General features: G+C 41.4%; 2 protein-coding genes and 3 long non-coding RNA genes across 10 annotated transcripts in view; 3 read left to right on the plus strand and 2 right to left on the minus strand.

Moving 5' to 3' along the window:
- LOC145452817 (kynurenine--oxoglutarate transaminase 3-like) overlaps positions 1–18425 on the plus strand; it is a 151520-nt gene that overhangs the window by 28270 nt on the left and 104825 nt on the right. The window lies entirely within an intron of this gene.
- On the minus strand, positions 434–2943 carry LOC145452842 (uncharacterized). Its single transcript, XR_013919553.1, has 2 exons — positions 2467–2943; positions 434–2087 (listed from the first exon to the last, which is right to left on the minus strand). It is a non-coding gene; the product is annotated as an uncharacterized LOC145452842 (long non-coding RNA).
- LOC145452833 (uncharacterized) lies at positions 8659–11801 on the plus strand. The gene is made up of 5 exons (XR_013919535.1): positions 8659–8798; positions 9936–9989; positions 10893–11078; positions 11140–11257; positions 11403–11801. It is a non-coding gene; the product is annotated as an uncharacterized LOC145452833 (long non-coding RNA).
- On the plus strand, positions 12850–17195 carry LOC145452813 (uncharacterized). The gene is made up of 10 exons (XM_080330955.1): positions 12850–13286; positions 13401–13509; positions 14260–14485; positions 14546–15856; positions 15910–15969; positions 16029–16103; positions 16161–16247; positions 16405–16470; positions 16540–16686; positions 16745–17195. The coding sequence occupies exons 1-10, from the start codon at positions 13045–13047 to the stop codon at positions 17098–17100; spliced, it is 2679 nt and encodes an 892-aa protein (XP_080187081.1). The 5' UTR covers positions 12850–13044; the 3' UTR covers positions 17101–17195.
- Positions 13375–18358, minus strand: LOC145452837 (uncharacterized). 5 transcript variants are annotated; one of them, XR_013919549.1, is made up of 11 exons: positions 17419–17831; positions 16933–17087; positions 16734–16864; positions 16121–16668; positions 15901–16064; positions 15497–15844; positions 15222–15421; positions 15031–15137; positions 14859–14968; positions 14698–14795; positions 13375–14334 (listed from the first exon to the last, which is right to left on the minus strand). It is a non-coding gene; the product is annotated as an uncharacterized LOC145452837 (long non-coding RNA). The 5 variants fall into 5 exon arrangements; XR_013919548.1 differs by lacking the exons at positions 16933–17087; positions 17419–17831 and adding an exon at positions 17919–18358 and having other exon boundaries at positions 14668–14795; XR_013919547.1 differs by having other exon boundaries at positions 14668–14795; positions 15031–15421.

Here is an 18425-nt window from a genome sequence, read left to right on the forward strand (position 1 = left end):
GTTCATCGAACGCAGGAAATTGCCTCGCTGAGAGTCCACGTAGAACGTGCTATTCGGAGAGTTAAAGAAAATCAGCTTTTCAGCCGTCCCCTTCCACTCACTCTTTTTGGTACTGCGAATCAGTTGTGGTGTGTGGCATGTCTTCTCACCAACTTTAGGGGCCCTTTGTTTTGAAATTTTCCTTGCATGTTTTATAGAACTATTGGAACTCATTAATTGCAAATTTGATCGCAGGGTCTATAAGAAACGTCATTACATGTATGACGGTTCAATGACGACGCGTACAGTAACAAATCCTCTACCTTGTCTACAACAAAGGGAGGATACAATACTACGTGTAGTGGCTACGTATAGGCAAATTTCATTCACTGCTTTAGATCGATAATCCTCTCATTTCCTATCTGTTCAATAAACAACAAATAGCATTCAACAGTCGTGTGCGGTATTGTATATTGACAAATTATCAGATATATTGACAATTTGTCCGCCATTTGCTAGGAACTAGCCAGTTATGCAAAGCTATCCGGGACACAACTGGGAGTGAGCGGCTTGGTGGATGTGTGACCAGTGACCACCATGGAGAACAAAGTTTAAACCCGGTGAAAATGAAAGATCTCCGGGGTCGCCATGACCCTTTCATATCCAGCAAATGGGCTAGGTGTCAGTGACAGTTCTAGCTTTTGAGACCATCAGATTTCGAAATATCCCCGTCCATCATTGAAGGTCCGTGGCGTTGTGGTTGGTAGATGACGCACATCTGCACCTGGAACATAAAATACTGCAGCACAAATTTGTGTTTTGACAATATCAAGCATTGACCGCAGCGAGAGGCAAAAAAAATTGGAAATAAAATGCTTCCAGCTTCGAGAATATTTCTTTGAATAAATTCTCATCAGCATGAATACGGTTTATATAAACCCTTTTTGAAGGTGTGTAAACCACAAAATCACACCATGCCAGTCCTGTAACAGCTAGTTGGCCCATGACCTGATAAAAGTAATTGTCATTCTCTTTGAGAAAATAGTGGCCATGTGCTCTCTGCATGTAAGATAAATTACTAATTTCCTTCGTTGGGCATTTAATTTCAACCAAGCCATACTTATCATCTGCAAAATTGTCAATCACTTTTCTATCAGGACTGCAAGCCAGCCACGGATAGGTTGGTGAAATAACTAGACCACAGGGCGAACATGTGACATCTGAATGTTCCATATATGCTTGTGCAGCTTCACTCTCTAACTCTAGACCCCGTTTCATTGCACTTGTCATGACATGCTCTGACTTAAGAAGGTCACTGGATAGTTTGTCATGATCACCTCGTCTTTTGCATATGCGTCCAAAGTTGGACGCCGTTAGTCTAAATTTTCGGAGGCGGTGCCACAAGTCAGAGGCACTTTGCAGTCTAGTATCCTTCTCGACCATGTTAGCATCAAATGGGGTGACTTTAAGCGATAGGTGCAGAATTTCTTGCTTGAGAGAAGGGAGAGGAAGGTCGAGATTATCGTGCAAATTGGATATTGGTAAATTAGGAAAATATTCTGAAACATCAACGGCGGATGGAGGTTGTTGGTATGAGAGGATGCTACCTTTGGGAACATTTCCAAATCTGGAAGGGACAAGGGGGACATCAATAGAAGGGTTTGGCAAAATGGTGAGAAGTTGTGGAAAGTAGGGAGAAAAATTTGACTCAGAAAAATCTTGCCACGGGCTTACGTCACATGCTTTATGCAATGTGCTGTGGATTGCGGAAGCAGACTGAGAAATGGGATTTTTAACAACTACTTCTTGGATTGGTGGAAAAATAAACCCATCCTGACGAGGCCTGTGCCATGACTGTGGCTGTGATGTGCAGCTCTTTGTTTTTGGGACCTTAGGGCATTTGAGGGTTGAAAAATGAGCAACTTGATAAAGTAACGCAAAAATATGGTTGCAACATCCTTCACCAGCAGGACATGTACAAGAACTATTTAAAATTTTTCGACCTGGTTCTCGATTGATGGTTAATTTCAAGCTGTGAAGAGGGCTGTTTCTGGACATAGTATGATAGCTCTTCGCCTGCACGTAGAACATTGCTGTGTCATGGCATGCTGAAAACATATAATTCAATAAATATTCTAATAAAAATTATTGAATTTAGAATTATATAACTACACATCAGACCGCCTGCAAAGTACTATCGCTCAACACTGTGCTGATACCGACATGCTCAAACTCATCACCCAATATGGAAATGGTGTCTCATGCACACAAAAGATACAACTCACAGAACACCGGTGTGACGCTAGGAACTGTCTTGGCACACCAAATATATAACGCCTAAAGTACCGGGATACCGGCCGGTTCCCCTCATCACTGATGATACTTGCAAAGTCATTACGTCTAATTCTCAAAGCCAGTTAGGAGCCTATAATTTGAGTGCTTGAATAAATCTATCAAGGACCTCTGCTAGTCAAAATTACTACAAACCTCTAAAATCTCTTATGTAAGATTCAGCGAATAATTTATAACCTTTGTCTTTGTTATTTCCACTACCCCTCGACTCGCAGGCAATCCTGTCTACATCGGCAAAACTGAACTCTGGTAGACCCGTCAGCAACTCAGAAAATACTAGCTCCATACTCTTAGATTACTGTGTAAATACTAAATAGTTCCTGTTACTTGTGACATCGGAAGACAATGTTTGCAGCAGTTCAGAGGAAAAATACAGTCCCACGTCAAGGCTTCTCAAACAGCTATGATGAAGAAGTAGGGTCTGGATTTCGCTAGCAATGACATAAAATTATGTATCATTAGTGTTGCAATAACCAACAACTCATGCATTCGCAGTAACGAGTCGCCATAAAGGAAAAACAACGCCAATATATATGCACACAATGGTATCCTTATGGAGGCGAAATGACGACCGCCATCCCTTGATAGGGGGCGCTAGAGCGGTGAGAATCGTCCATTATGGACTTTCGAATAGACTCACATGCCCGAACTTAATTAGGTGATCCTCTAAAAAAAAATTCAAGTGATTGAAGCATAGAATATGTTCTGCACCGGATAGTGCTTTCAATAACGTGCTGTGCATTGCAATTTCATCGTCTGTTCCAATTATTAGCTTGTCGGCGTCCGGAAAGATTTTTAGCAGTTGGTTTAGCAAAATTAGCGTATGACATTTTAGATGATTTCGTATGTAGAAAGATAGGGCCTATGAATATAGCTGATTCCGCAGAATCTGTAGAATCTGTTCTCGTTACAGTCAAGCTCGTATAGGCCGTGATTGTCGCAAAGACATTCCTACATTGTACGCTTTGTCTACACACAGCGGGGTGTGACCTGAAGAGCAAATCGTTGAATGTCTCTTATTTGTTCCTCAATGTAAAGCATGGCTGGCCAACCTTTTTTGCCAAAGGGCCACATTCAATTGGCGAACTTTTGCGCGGGCCACTATCCGCGCTAAGCGCGAAAATATTTCGAAGTTCATTCGTCAATAATATTGTCACTTGACTATATTGCGGGTCTGCTGTATATCGTTGGGGTAGGTTTGCGAGGACTGGGCTATTTGATGCATGGACATGTCGATATCGAAAGCTGCGACCAACATGCGTCAATCATTTCGTGCCTAGGTTTCATAGTCGACGCGAGCGCAAACGCAAGATCGCATATGTACCACGACACTTTGTCTCGTAATCGCGAATATAGTTAGACTCAATCTGATACATTAGATGTTCTTCCATTTTCACAAAATGGCAACAATATTAAAACGAGAAATCGAGTGAAAACATATTGCGCTAAGCTTGCAGAAAATTTTTACCTTTAATAAATCTATCACAAATTATTCTGCTTTATTGTAGTGTAAATAAATCTATCACAAATTATTCTGCTTTATTGTAGTGTACGAAGATATACCAATATGTGAATGGCTGATGGATCTGTCAATGCGTCGGAACTGATATTTTTTAGTCATCACATCTCAAGTATTGCGGCCAGACTAAGCAAATTTTTGGTTGGCCTTGCAAGTTCAAAATCTACGCAATTTATTTATTTATGATATTATAAATTTCAGAAATTACCTCGCGGGCCACTCAAAACCTTTTCGCGGGCTACATGTGGCCCGCGGGCCACGGTTTGGCCGGCCCTGACAGGGGTGGCCTACCTTTTCAGCCAAAGAGCCACATTCAATTGACGAACTATCGCGCGGTCCACTAGCGACGACGCACCCAGAAAATCTTACTGAAACGTTCTTAGATTTGTTCAGTGAGATAGACCCTTCGCTTGGCACGGACTATGATAGCATTTTAGCCCACGTATCTCACAGCATGTTGCTAATTCAAAACTTGCGTGAGTTGTCTGCGTCCTATGTAGCCAACCGTAATATATTAGGTGACCACATTGATGCAGAGCCCTCAGTACCAGTAAAAGTAGTTTTGAATGCCTTTAGGAACAGTGTGCTTTACCTGTTGTCTAGTGTAACTAATCCATAGGTCCAATATTAGGCTTACCATATTTTGGAAATCTAAAAAGAGGACACTTTTTCAGAAACTTGAGACTTGCAAAACCGGGGAATTCTCAAAAAGCTGAATTTTTCCCACTTCGTGATCGGTTGACACTAAAAAAAAAGGTCAACTTCCCGCTCAGAGCTCAAAACAGACTTGGACAACTAGATAATTCTAGTTGTCTAATTTCACTAAATTAGAGCGAAATGCCAGTAATCTAATTCTAATCTAATTTGTGAAATGCTTCCATGCTCTAATTCTAATTCTAATCTAATTTGTGAAATGTCCGTATTCTCTAATTCTAGTTCTAATCTAATTATTGTTTTCCTGAAAATGCCTCTTTGTCCGAGGCATATTGCACTATTGCAGTGAGTTAAAAAGAATATCCCGCTTACGCAGGGAAATCCAGTGCCATGCCGCCATCGCATTACTTACACCGTGCAGTCATAGTAAATATTATGACGAATATAGCCTGCTAGAGTAGCTTGCAGTCTGCGAACAGCATTCTAGTTTCTAAAACTTTACGTTAGTACATTGCCATTCTGACTAACATGGGCGATGCCCATGGATACCATAAAAAAAGTAATATTTTATTAAAGTATAGTAAAAATCGAGCCAAGCTTGGTGTACAGAAGTTAACCATTCTCATGTTTATGGGAATGCACTATTGTTGTTGTTTATTAAACAAAAATATGTGGCGCCTATCGCCTCACGGCCTTTTGCACCACGCACTGTGATTTGATGTGAACTGCATTTTGCTGTATTCATTTCCCATATACAATTTCATTCCATTTCCAAGTTTTTGCGAACTAAGTATAGCTCTAATTCTAATTCTAATTTAATCTGGAAAAGGCTTAGTAGCTCTAATTCTAATTCTAATCTAATTTGAAAAAGCTGTGTAGCTCTAATTCTAATTCTAATCTAATTTGGAAAAACTGTGCAGCTCTAATTCTAATTCTAATCTAGTTTGAAAAAAACTGTGGAGCTCTAATTCTAATTCTAATCTAATTCAGAAAAGCTGAAAATTTTCTAGTTGTCCAAGTCTGGCTCAAAATACCGTTTTTCCATCCAAATTGCTAGGTGGTTGACTAAAAAAAAAAGGTCAACTTTTCGCCCAGCCGGAACTCGCATTTCGCTATTGCTATAAATATGACCTAAATTTTCAAAAAAGAGGCTTACCATATTTTGGAAATCTAAAATGAGGACACTTTTTCAGAAATTTGAGACTTGCGAAACCGGAGAAGAATTTTCAAAATTCGGTGAACTTTTTCGACTTTGTGATCGGTTAACTAAAAAAAGGGTCAACTTTCCTGTTGCGAGCCCAAAATACCGTTTCTTCCTCCACATTGCCGAGTGGTTGACTAAAAAAAGGTCTTTTTTTCGCTCAGAGCTCAAAATACCGTTTGAGCGTCATTGCTGTGCTAATTTACGGCATATCACTCGCATTTTGCTCTAAATATGACCTGAATTTTCAAAAAAGAGGACAAAATCTAAAAAAAGAGGACAAAAGGGCGTCCTCCGAGCACTGGCGTAGCAGCATGTGCTGCCGCCCCTGGCTCTCTTGAAAATGCCGCCCCCCTAGGTAGACCGCATCAAATTTCGACATAGATTGATGTTCAAGTAATCTTGTCAATAGGAATAATTGCAACTAATATGCCGCTTCTCAGCCTCACCGTCTCGACGTTAATGACGCCAAAAATAATAAAAACAAGAAATAGCGAACGAATGTATTGTACAAATAGAAAATCAATGGCCGCCTCAAAGCAAAAGCAGCGATAATACCCTCAAATTCAAGTTTTTGAACGTAGTCTCTTTCTATAGACAGAATGGATGGAGCTGATAGCCGATCACTATTCATGATAGAACTAAATATATAAGACTTAATCAGTTTGAGCTTTGAGAAGCTCCTCACACAGCTCGCAGTTGAAACACCAATGTTCAGATAAAGTTTCAGACACGAGCATAAATACGGTGTCGAATCAAGTAGCTTTGCATTAAACAACCACTGTAAAACATCAAACGTTGTTGCACTACGATCAAACGTGGTTTCACTGCTCCGCACCAGCCTCTTAACCCTGTTAAAATCTCAAGTTGAACAACTCCATATGATTATAACTTAATTTGTGTTCGTCCTAGAGCAGTGGTTCGCAACTTTTTTTAGACACGCCCCCCTTTAGGATAGTGAAAAATTCCGCGCTCTCGTATCGTCATATTACAAGATCCAACCGGGATGCTAGCAACCCTAACAGATTGTTTGATGGCATGGAAGGTTATGACTGTTGATGAGAAAATTCAAAAATAAGAAACTGGGTCTATATATAGAGAAACACGCGTGAATTGCAGGTAAATCGCGCATAGCGCGAAAATAATTCATTTGACCGATTCTTCGTGCCCCCTCAAGATGCTTTCACGCCCCCCCCCCCGAACGGGGGCGCGCATCCCAGGTTGAGAACCCCTGTCCTAGAGGCCTCATATTGGTTTGTACGAAAAGCTAGCAATCTTCTGCTTTATATGATCCCTAATTCGAGGTATAAGGCATGACAATTTTCGCAGCTAACTCCAAAAAGTCCACCTCGTCGTCATAAGTGCATCTAAAAGCGCTGGTGAATAAATTGTGACTTTCGCTTCGCAGCAGCGCGTGGGAATTCAAAAATCCAAATATATCATTTAAGTGGTGAATTCCGGTAAACCTAGTTTCAGCTTCAAGTTTAAATCTGTCCTATGCTTGAAACATGCATCGTCTAAATTCTTCAACAACACTGAGGCCAGCATCTTCTGTTTGTTCGCCAGACATTCTCCTTTTTCTGCGAACTCTCCGAACAATCGGCCGTGACGGCTATTTCGGAGTGATTCCATCGCCATGTTAACATATTAATTCGTGTTTTCGGAATCAGCGCGACACTAGCTTTCGTTTGAGACCTGTTTGATTAAATTTTAGCGGACGGGACGCCAGCTATAGGACTACCAAGCACTCTTCTTTTAGCCGGCTGTCTACATGCCGCGCGAGATTGTGTAATGGTGATGCGTCCGGCTTCTTGATCGGTAGGTTGTGGGCCCAATCCCCGGCCGGGTCAGACCGAAGACTCGAAAACTGGTATCCGCGGTTATCCCGCTAGACGCCCAGCAATCACGGAGGAGAAAAAAACGGGGTGCAGACTAGATGACCTTACTATAAAGTCCTTATCGCATCTCCGTCTTCAAACCATCACGATGATGCAGGCATCTCTCTCACTGTGCAGCCTCATTTTGCCGCCCCCTTGGAGCCTGCCGCCCCTGGCGCAGAGCCAGAACCGCCAGGTGGCTGCTACGCCACTGCCTCCGAGGACACTTTCAAAAAATAGGACAAATCCTCTTAAAAGAGGACGTATGGTAACCCTATCCAATATACCCTACTTTTCTGTCTAATGAACGCTATGATCTGGGGATTGTGATTTTGTTCTAGGCGTAATCAAGTGCGTAAAACATTTCATGACAAACGAATTGCCGTTGTGGATTTTATTACAAAATCGGCGAACAAGTTACGAGGAAGCGTTTCGGCTCGTCGCGGTGCGCAAGTCTCTACTACTGGTGTCGACAATACTGATCGGGACATTGCATTACATTCGATCGATACGGGCGAAAACATATATGGGTTACAATCTGACGCGAGCACGAGACGTCATACAGTCGACATTCGTGCCGACCGGCCGCTAATACCACACGGGGAAATTAAATCCGAGCAGCAGCCGACATTGGACGAACCGACCGACGAAGCTCAGCTCTCACTACAATCCTCGCCGGAATCCAACCGGTGCGATCACATCGATGATAAAACGTACGTGGCCAGTGGCCACATTGGATATTCCTGCCACAATTGTACGTGATCGAGAGCCTGATACTTGCGCAAATCTGACCCGTCATGATTCCCCAGCGGCAACTCCGAAATTGCCGCCCCCAAAGAAGAAATCTAAACGCCTGACAAGACGTGACTGAGGCCTGAGATCAGGCATTCGCCCTGCCACACATGAGTAAAAGCTGATGCGCACCTCGCGAGCGCGTGATTGAGATATACGTCGATTATATCCAATCTTAATTATACTGCCGCGTATCACGCGGCCTGCAGAGACAATTTCGCTGGGGCTGCAGAGCATATTACGCGACCTGCAGAGACAATTTCGCTGCCTGCAGAGCATATTACGCGGCCTGCAGAGACAATTCCGTTGCCTGCAGAGCCAATTACACTGCCTGCAGAGCCATCTACGCTATCCACAGAGCCATCTTCAACGGCAGGGTCCCCGCTGCCCGCATTGGATGCCCGCAAGATGAAAAAACATGGAGGTGAGGACTATTGTAGATTACTTTACCTTTTGACAACTTTTAGTTCTCTAGGGCAGTTGTTCTCAACCTTGGGCCCGTGAAGCATTTTCAGAGGGTACACGAAGCCTCTAAATTTGCAACATGATTCACAACGTAATTTGTAATTTTCAAAGCTAGGGAAATCGTAAGGCAGTTTCGCTTCATAACTGCTAAAACGTCAGGACTCACTGCAATTGAATGACCTTCATGACCTTCTCAGAGGAAGCAAACTCATCAATTAGCATGATGTTATTTTCACGAGAATTCATTTTGTGGCTGTTTCTCACAAACCTATACAGTTAATATTTGCGCAAGATAGGTGACGGTTGCACGATAATAGGGCTAATTTTGAACGAATACTCGAGGGAGGTCCATGAAGGTCCAAAAGGGGTCCACAATGACAAAAACGTCGAGAACCACTGATTTAGAACATCGTGTTTGCAAACCACCCCCTTTCTTCAAAACACCCCGTTTTCTCCCGGCGGGCCACAAGCCTGTTTTGTGGTACGTTTGTTCGCATCACCTCAAAGTGTGAAGTATGCTGCGAAATTTGTGTTACGGTAACTAAATTTCATCAGCCTATTCGTTCTCGCAGGCGTGAGAATAGCCTGATTGCCGGGTCTGCCACGCGGCCAAAGGAAGAAAAGACAAAGAGACGTTGTCTTTTGTTGGCAAAGAAGCGCATAACCGAACACTGAATCATTACACAGCTTGTATTGATTCTGGTGGGAAATCTGTTTTATTGAGAGAGTCTTTATTTTCATCAAACCAAAATACATAACACACGGCAGTGGTGGTGGTACAGAAAATTTAGGAATGATCGATAAGACCGAGAAGGTCATATAGTCTGATCACACCAGCATCAAACAGGTACACTTGACCCTGGCGCCCCCTTTGTCCATTTTCGCCCCCCCTATCGCCCCTACGCCGCCAAATCGCCCACGTTGGGAACCACTGATTTAGAATATCAACGAATAGGCTTCTTGTGAGGAGTGTACCCTGTTGAGGCAGGAGCTGGTAAGATTCAACATTGCCTATATGTCCATTTGTAAGTGTAGACACAGTTAACAGCTCATATCACCCACTGCTCTATATTAAGTCGCTCCTTACAAATTGCAGCTCCAAGGTCAGTGTTAGGAGAAAGATGAAGAAATTGCGCCTTTGAAATCGCAGGTAATGCGAAATCCTTGTGAAATTCATTAGCCTTTTTTACGTTTCAAATACAGAGAACCATGCAAGATATCCAAATGTGATTATATCTTGATTTTGGGGTACTTTTCCCCAAGAAAAAATACGCAAGATTTATAGAAATGGGCATATCGGCGTTGGCTATTACCGCGCCACGACGCATCAAGACACATAAAGTTTTAGGCCACCTAACATGCGACTCCAAGTGTGCCAGAACGATCGGCAGCGAGAAAAACTTCGCCGACAAGGACTGCCCTTAACATGGTGTCCGAAAACTTCGTTATATATACAAAATAGTGTATTTTACAATCTGAACAAATACCATCCCGAAAGGAAAGATTATATGTCAATGAAGAAATACCAATTCGAAATCGTGTGCGTCTTTTAGTTTGGTAGCCTACGCTCAAACTGGAAGTCACGAAATAACATCATGTTACGGAGTCGTACCAACGGGCCCTACAGTTTCCAAGACACCTCACTCAGCTCTACCTGTAAATCTGATTACGTGAGCAGAGAAGATAAAAATTGATAGCAATATATACGCAATTTTGGATCATATTGACAGACTCAATCATAGAAAATTTTCGCGCTTCGCGCGGTTTAGGTGAGGTAAACGGCGGTAAACAGCGCATAGCGATAGGGGGGTCTGGGGGCCGAAGCCCCCCCTCCCAAGTTCGGTTTATCATCATATGGTGGGCCCAAGACCGGTTTATCATCATATGGTGGGCCAAGACCAACGGTTTGGAGGGGGCTGATGACGTGCTTTTACGGCCCTGTTTGCACTGCTGCTCAAGTGAGATATCAATATTCGTCATGATATTGCATTTCGTGTAGGCCTAAGCATGCATCTGTTGGTTTTGAATATACCGTATCATCTTTTTACTCCAGGTACTCAGTCACAGCACCGCGTCTGCTCTACGAGCAATGCACGCTTGCGGTGCTGTTATCAAGGATGCAGAGACAACTGCCTTTTTCTGCGAATTTTACAATAATTGGTTCGATTTGATGAATGCTAGAAGACCAGTAGAAGGTTTATTTGCCACCTCCGATGCAAAAATATAATCAATCGAAATGGTAATTTGATATTTTGCAATGGCTGGTCACAATTATCCACTAATCGTAATTATATTCGAAGGCTATCAAAATGACTGCAGACCTCGTATTTTCGAAGCCATGATGGAAGCCTGTCCAGACCGGGATATTGATGTCCTCCCAAAGCGTCCTCTATCTCCATCAGACGCCGGTAATCGGAGGTGAACTAAAATACCTTCTCACTGGCCGCCTCACGCAAGATGCCGTAGAGTATCTTTTTGCGGATGTAGGCTATTATGTGGTATTTTCTATTCTGGGCTGAAGTAACAGAAATGTGCTTAACATTACAGTCTATATATCTTGCAGATGAGAAGCCGTGGTCAATCACACCCCCGAAGGAGATACAATTCCGTAATGCCTTAAAAACTCATTTGCGTGTCGCAGCACATGGAAAGCAGCAGAGGGGAGAATTGTGAGCAGGATAATTCAGCGAATTTGATAGATTTTTTGAAATCGGCGGTAGACAACCACAAAAATCAAGAACGGGAGGAGAGACACGAAGTGGAAGAAAATTTGAAGTTACTTGCCGACGCTTGCCTGGACGAAGGAGAAGCAAACGCCCACTATTACATCTGCGACTGGGTGATCGCTAAGGATATCAAGCATTCAGAGTGCGAGAGTTGTCGCTAGCATTTTTCTGTACAGGAACCGATTCTCCGTTCATCTCACAGTTCTTCAAATTTAACAGTCATACGTTCCTACACGACGGAGTAATATAGATTTGGCACGGTTCGAAAACTTTTTTTTTCATTTTTGAAAAACTTCCGAAACCAAATGATTTCCCCCCGTGACACGCTAATGGCGCCGATACATTAAATTAAGACTGCATGCTTATGCAAGAAATGTATCGAGGAAATCAAATGCCCACAGTCATGCAGGGAAATTGACCACACATTCAAATAGTAAGTGAGACATATACTTCGAACACTGCTTCTTGCCTTATATAAGTTACTGCTTTTCTAGTACTTAGGAGCTGATTTTCCAGCCAATACTACTGATAAACGTTTCGCTACTTTTTCGACTACTATTTCTACTATGGATTTCTCAATATCATATAGGCTAGTACTTTCATATTTATTGCTCGCGTTCATTCATACTGTTCCTTTGTTCGCGTGCTTGCGATTGATGCCATTATATTCGACGTTATATATAAATATCTGTTATTTCTAATATATTGCATTTTAATTGTTGTATTATTCGTATTGTCATATTTATTGTTGCTTTATAGTCTTACTGTTTCTTTGTCAGTGCTGTTGCAATTGCTATTCGACATTATATATTGCATTGCTCTTTGATCACAACATCTATTGCAATAACACACATTTACCATAACTTGAAGGGTAAACGTATTATTGCAATGGGTGTTGTGATGAAACCAATCTTCAAGTTGTGTACCACGAACAGTCATTAATTTTTGCATGTATTATCGGGTTATAGCTGGGTTCGTTTAAGTTTCTTAGTAATAATAAATTAGATTATAACGTCGCAGTGAAATCGAAGTATCTTATGTCCAGTTTTCAAATTTTGAAGCTCCCTTTTTTAAACTCGAAAAAAGTCGACTTTTCAAAATTTTTTGTACTTTTTTCGGTCATATCTTAGCTATGGTGATGTCTGTCTTAGTATATCAAAGTTAATCGTCTCCAATATATGGCTGAAAGAAGATGAAAACTTCACTCAAAGATAATTTTCTCAAAATATGTAAAATGGACATAACATAAGATACTTTGATTCCACTGCGACGATTAAATTTAGGCAGTGGCTATTCGTCCGGAACCGGACGAATAGCCCAAGCCCATAGATCAGGCTATTCGTCCGGAACCGTGTGACGTAACTATTCGGAATGGATGTTTCCTGTGACGTAACTGTAGAAAACCAACATTGTGACGCGACTGATGAAATCTGACCGGTTATCAATTTCTGCGTGATAGAGCCTGTACTGACCGATAAAATGTTGAATAAGGAAAGCAGGTTCGCCACTCATGAGGAATTTGAGCGTGCTGTGGCACTCTATCAGAAACACAAGTACGTGCAACTGTACAAAAGAGACTCGCGTACGCTGGACGCTTCGAAAAAGCGGACTACCCTGCGTAATTATAACACCAAATTGAAGTACGGCGAAATTACTTTGCACTGTATTCACGGCGGCCGCCGTTTTCAAACTAAATCCAAGGGTCGACGTCCTAATCAACAGTAAGTATAACTTACTGCTTGCTATACCTATATCTCGCCAACTTGCTATGTATGACGAATGCGCTCAACATTCAATATATCATCACAATTTGCATATCCCCGATTTTATTTCAGTACTTTCCGTAAAGACTGCCAAGCTCACATCAAGCTTGGTACCTCTGATGACGGCCAGTATCTCATCGTGAGGAGCATGGACGAACATCATAATCATGAGCTCAAGAAGGTAGTATTATCAGACACACAGCAATGAGCAATCATGAATTTGAAGTGCGTGAGAGAGTAAATACAGGCTAAATAAACTGTAGCGTAAAATGATAAATAAGTAAACAAAAGATGTGTATAGGAAGTGAAGTAAATTGAAGAACAGTGGTGTGACATTTCAAAATCATACGAAAAATAGAGTTGTGTGCATCAACCATTAGTTGAAGCAAGTCATCAAAGTACCCCAGTTTGCAGACAGGCAACACACACCATAAATAAAATAACGAACAGTAACATCAAAACTACAACTACAAGCACAAAACAATAACACAGGAAGAACGAACAGTAACATCAACAGAACTTTATAAGAACAAACAGAATAAGGATAGCTCGCCTCTTATGAGGAATTGGAGAGTGCAGTGGCACACTACAGCATCAGCAACTACGTGTAACTCTAGAAGAGAGATTCTAGTGCGCAGGACGCATTAAAAAGTTAACTTAACTAGAGCAACCAAGGCACTAAAAAAGCAATTAACTAAAACTAACAGTAACAAACAGACTAACAAACAACGAATAGAGTAACACAACAAACAAGAACAGTTGAATAAACAATGAAACAAAAGCAACACAACAAATATAAGTCGAGAAAAAGTATACAATTGAAGTTGAACAAACAAAACACTAACAATAACACATTAATATAACAATAAAATCAATTACTAACATGAACAGCGAAACGAAATGTGGAGCAGTAACATATATTTTTTTGTAGAATGCCTTCGAACATTTGCCGCATCAGCGCAGACTAGACTCCGGCCAGAAGGACCACGTTAAAGAACTGTTGAGCCTGAAGGCAAATAAAAAGCTGTTACAAAACCATTTACGGACTTCACTAGGTCAAGTCGTACTGTTAAAAGATCTTCACAACATTGGCATCACAAGATCCGGTGAAGTGTCAGCACTAGAAGCGACAGCAAAGGAACTCGAAGAAATTCCAGGTAAAGTATTTGTTTCTGGTGGTTCTCATCAACTATAGTCCCTAATTTGCTCTTGCTCAGGTGCCGTCGTGGAGATAATCGTTACAGAACAAAATGTTCTGAACGGTATATTTTTCCAAGACAAAGATATGCAACAGACTTTTTCACACTATCCCGAAATATTATTCATCGATGCCACTTACAAACTGAACGACATGAGAATGCCAGTGTACTTGTTGATTGCAGAAGATGGTAATGGAGAGAGTGTTGTAGTTGGCGTCTTTGTCTTGGTGTCAGAAGATGCGGCATCGATATCCGAGATGGCAAGAATCTTTAAAAAATACAACAGTAAATGGTGCGAAACTGTCACTATCATGGCAGATAAAGATTTTACAGAGCGTCAAGTCTTTAAAGCAGAATTCCCGGATGCCAAAATTTTGATATGTTCATTTCATGTGTTGAGGACATTCCGAAGAGAATTGACTTGCGATAAAATGGGAATCACTGCAACAGAACGTAGTTATATTTTGAATATTGTACAAGAAATGGCGTATGCTCGGTCTTACCTGCATTACGAAGAATTATATCAAAAACTGATTGACAGTGGATTGGGAAATGTCGTGTCATACTTCAACAAAAACTGGCATGACATCAAGGAAGAGTGGGTGTATGTCTATAAAAATACTGGCGTGACATTTCAAAATCAAACTAACAATAGAGTTGAGTGCATCAACCAAAAATTGAAGGCTGTTATTACCAAGTACTCTAGCTTGCAGCAGTTTTTTCACAATTTAATGCTTGTCATCAAGTCTCTGCGTACAGAACAATCCCATCGATCCATTTCAATTCTGCAAAAGGTACCTGTAATGCCATTTGAGGTGGGTAGTACAGAGCACCAGTACGGACAGATCCTCACACCATATGCTCTTGAAAAGGTCCTCACTCAGCTCAAAACCCCTACAAAAGAGAATGGAGAAGTTCAACCGTCTGCACACGACTGCAAGTGCGCTTTCCGCCAGTCAATGAAATTACCATGTCGTCACATTTTCCATGTGCGTCGTCAAAACTCTCAAAGCTTGTTCTGTCCAGAATTATGCGCAATACGATGGACCTTAGCATACTACAAGAAGAACAGTGAAGTTATGTCGGACAACGAGATCATTTCACATCCCGCAACAATTGGTATGAATGTTGCCAAAACGAAGCCAATCACGTCACAATTCGAAAAATTTAAAAAAGCCAATGCCATTACACAAAAATTGGCGTCAATTGTCTCCGAGTCCTCCATGCGCGAATTCGAGAACAAAATTGAAGTGCTGGAGATGCTTGCGAAGGTGTGGGGTAGTGGAGGTGAAGTGGCATGGAATGCAAACAGCCAGTCTGAAACACATGGTAAATATGAAATATACAATAAATATTTAATTCATGACACTGACTTTTTTCAGATACTGGGATAGTCAATGTTTTGTTACAATGTGCAACGGATGCCAACAACAGCACAACAGGTGTGTTTTGTTCTGTGACTGCGCTTGATATTTATTTGCATCCGCCTCGCTCCTTGCAGGTGACGACCATACTGTGGAAGATACGGCGCACAGCTCTGAGCAGAAAAAGACTGTCCTCATTGTTGAGATGACTGGTTAGTTATCATTTTACCATTGAAGTTTAGGCTTTTACCACGTATTTGTCTTACCAGGTACAGACAAAATTTCTTCAAGTAATGAATCAACTGGTCAGTCAAGAAACCTCGAACCAGCAATAGACACTTCCATTTGCACATCGGGTAGGCTCATTTCACCGCTATGATTCGTTTTTAGTAACATCTGGTGAACCTACAACTACTACTAATTTATTCAAAACAATGTACTGATTCAGTGCCCAGCCGATATATTTTGCCGGTTGTAAAAAAATAAAGATTTGATTCATGTTTTAAATTGCAGAAAACAACACACCAGCAGTGTCTGGATTTGTCAAGCAAAACATCAAACCCTCGGAACAGTTGATTGGTTGGTTGGCTAAATGAATTGAAATTTGAGCTCGCCAAATTATAGAACTCTTTCATCTTGGTGTTCCAGATCTTACCAACATAACTCTTCCACCACAAATGAAAAAACGAGGTCGTCCAAAAGGCCTTGAGCAAACTGTCGTGGGTCTTCGAAAGAAAAAGAAATCAGACGGGCCGGTTAGATTTTCAAAGAAGCACCCTAAAGACATGGAGCGATGTAAGTTCTTTTCTATAGCAAAACCCTCTACTATCTTATATTTTTACCTCAATTGCAGTGATGTTATCGTGGTTCGTGTCACCAACCGACACTCGTGCCGCAATATTCGGCAAGCGACTGGACCGGAAATCAGCCAAACCTGATACTCGTGACATTCCTAATAGCTGTCTTGACGAATCTGTAAACATAATTCAGATCAAGAAATATTTCACAGCAGATGGATGGGCGGCCATAATGAAATTATACCGAAAGAAATGTCGTCAGAAGGACTGGTATTGCGGAGTATGTGACGAGTTGCTGGACAGCAATTCCATTTGTTGCGACTCCTGTCTGAGATGGGACCATTTCTTGTGTGCGGGACTAAACGCTTCCCCAAAACAAAGTAAATGGTTCTGCGATCGCTGCAAGAATTGATCGCTATTAATTGATTGACTACATTTCATTCATTTATATTATATTTGTGTTAGTTTATTCAATTTGTTCTAGTTAACTATTACAACATCAAGAAATATATCTTTGTTCTCATTTCATCGACCCGCATGTTGTTGATTGCCCTCAATTAAAAGTATATACCGTAAATTTCAGACATATGCATATACACATACATATCATTTCAAGTATTGAATGGAGGTAACCACGAGGCACCAAAACATAGAGGCATAAGGGAAATTATTAGCAGTAAATTGAATATCAAGTGTCTTAAAATACGCTATCAATTTATCAGATCCTTACCACATCAGCTCTGTCTCAACATTCTCGGCTGTAGCAAGACCTCAATTAAAAGCATACATTTCAGACATATGCATAAATACACATACATATCATTCCCGAGTATTGAATTAAGCAAACCACGAGGCATCAAAACGTAGAGGCATAAGGGAAATTACTGGTTGCCCGACATATGAGCATGCGACACAATGGAAAACGACAGTTCAGCATGGAACACATCAGCATGCGTCACTTCAGCATGTGACTGTATAACCCAAAAACTTACCCTAACCCGAAACATAGCCTAACCTAACCTAACCTAAAGCCTAACCCTAACCCAACCATAAATCCAACCCTAACCTACCCCTAACCCGTAATTTAACCCACATGCTCATGTGTCGCATGCTAAATTGTCGCATGCCGAGGTCTCGCATGCTGTAATGTCGCATGCTATGTCCACGGACATAAAAGTAAATTGAATATCAAGTGTCTTAAAATGCGCTATCAATTTATCAGATCCTTACCACATCAGCTCTGTTTGAACGTTCTTGGCCGTAGCAACACGCATAGATCTTCACAGGTCCTCATACTTCGAAAGTTTCAGCTCGACAGCGGCGCCCACGCTGACGGTGGCTTCTCCATTCACGACACGCTGCTCCTGCTGTACTCACGTCGACCGTCAACTGGCGTCCGACATATAAAAAACACGTTGTATGCAGCGAGCCATGACTATCCTCATACGTGACCCAATGCGTTTTTCTGACTACTAGAGATAGATAAATAAATTAATAAATGAATATTATAATATTTGATTAAATATTCATTCATTATTATTTCATCAAATTCTACTTTGCCTTCATGGGCGACGTTGTTATTTAGTAATACCAGCACGAAACATCTATCCCCATAGTTACGTCACACAGTTCCGGACGAATAGCCTGGTCTATAGCTTTGGGCTATTCATCCGGTTCCGGACGAATAGCCACTGCCTTAAATTTAACCCTGATACTCGGACTTTTCGCTAATTATTG

Source organism: Botryllus schlosseri, chromosome 12 (genome assembly GCF_051294905.1).
Source record: "Botryllus schlosseri isolate E-star chromosome 12, Bs_hap1, whole genome shotgun sequence".
Lineage (NCBI taxonomy): Eukaryota > Metazoa > Chordata > Ascidiacea > Stolidobranchia > Styelidae > Botryllus > Botryllus schlosseri.

Excerpts from the sequence above, each read along its gene's own strand:
- LOC145452813 (XM_080330955.1), top strand. The coding sequence starts at position 13,045 with ATGTTGAATAAGGAAAGCAGGTTCGCCACTCATGAGGAATTTGAGCGT. Across the intron at positions 15,857-15,909 it reads CAGCCAGTCTGAAACACATG|ATACTGGGATAGTCAATGTT; the intron begins GTAAATATGAAA and ends GACTTTTTTCAG. Across the intron at positions 16,248-16,404 it reads CACTTCCATTTGCACATCGG|AAAACAACACACCAGCAGTG; the intron begins GTAGGCTCATTT and ends TTTAAATTGCAG.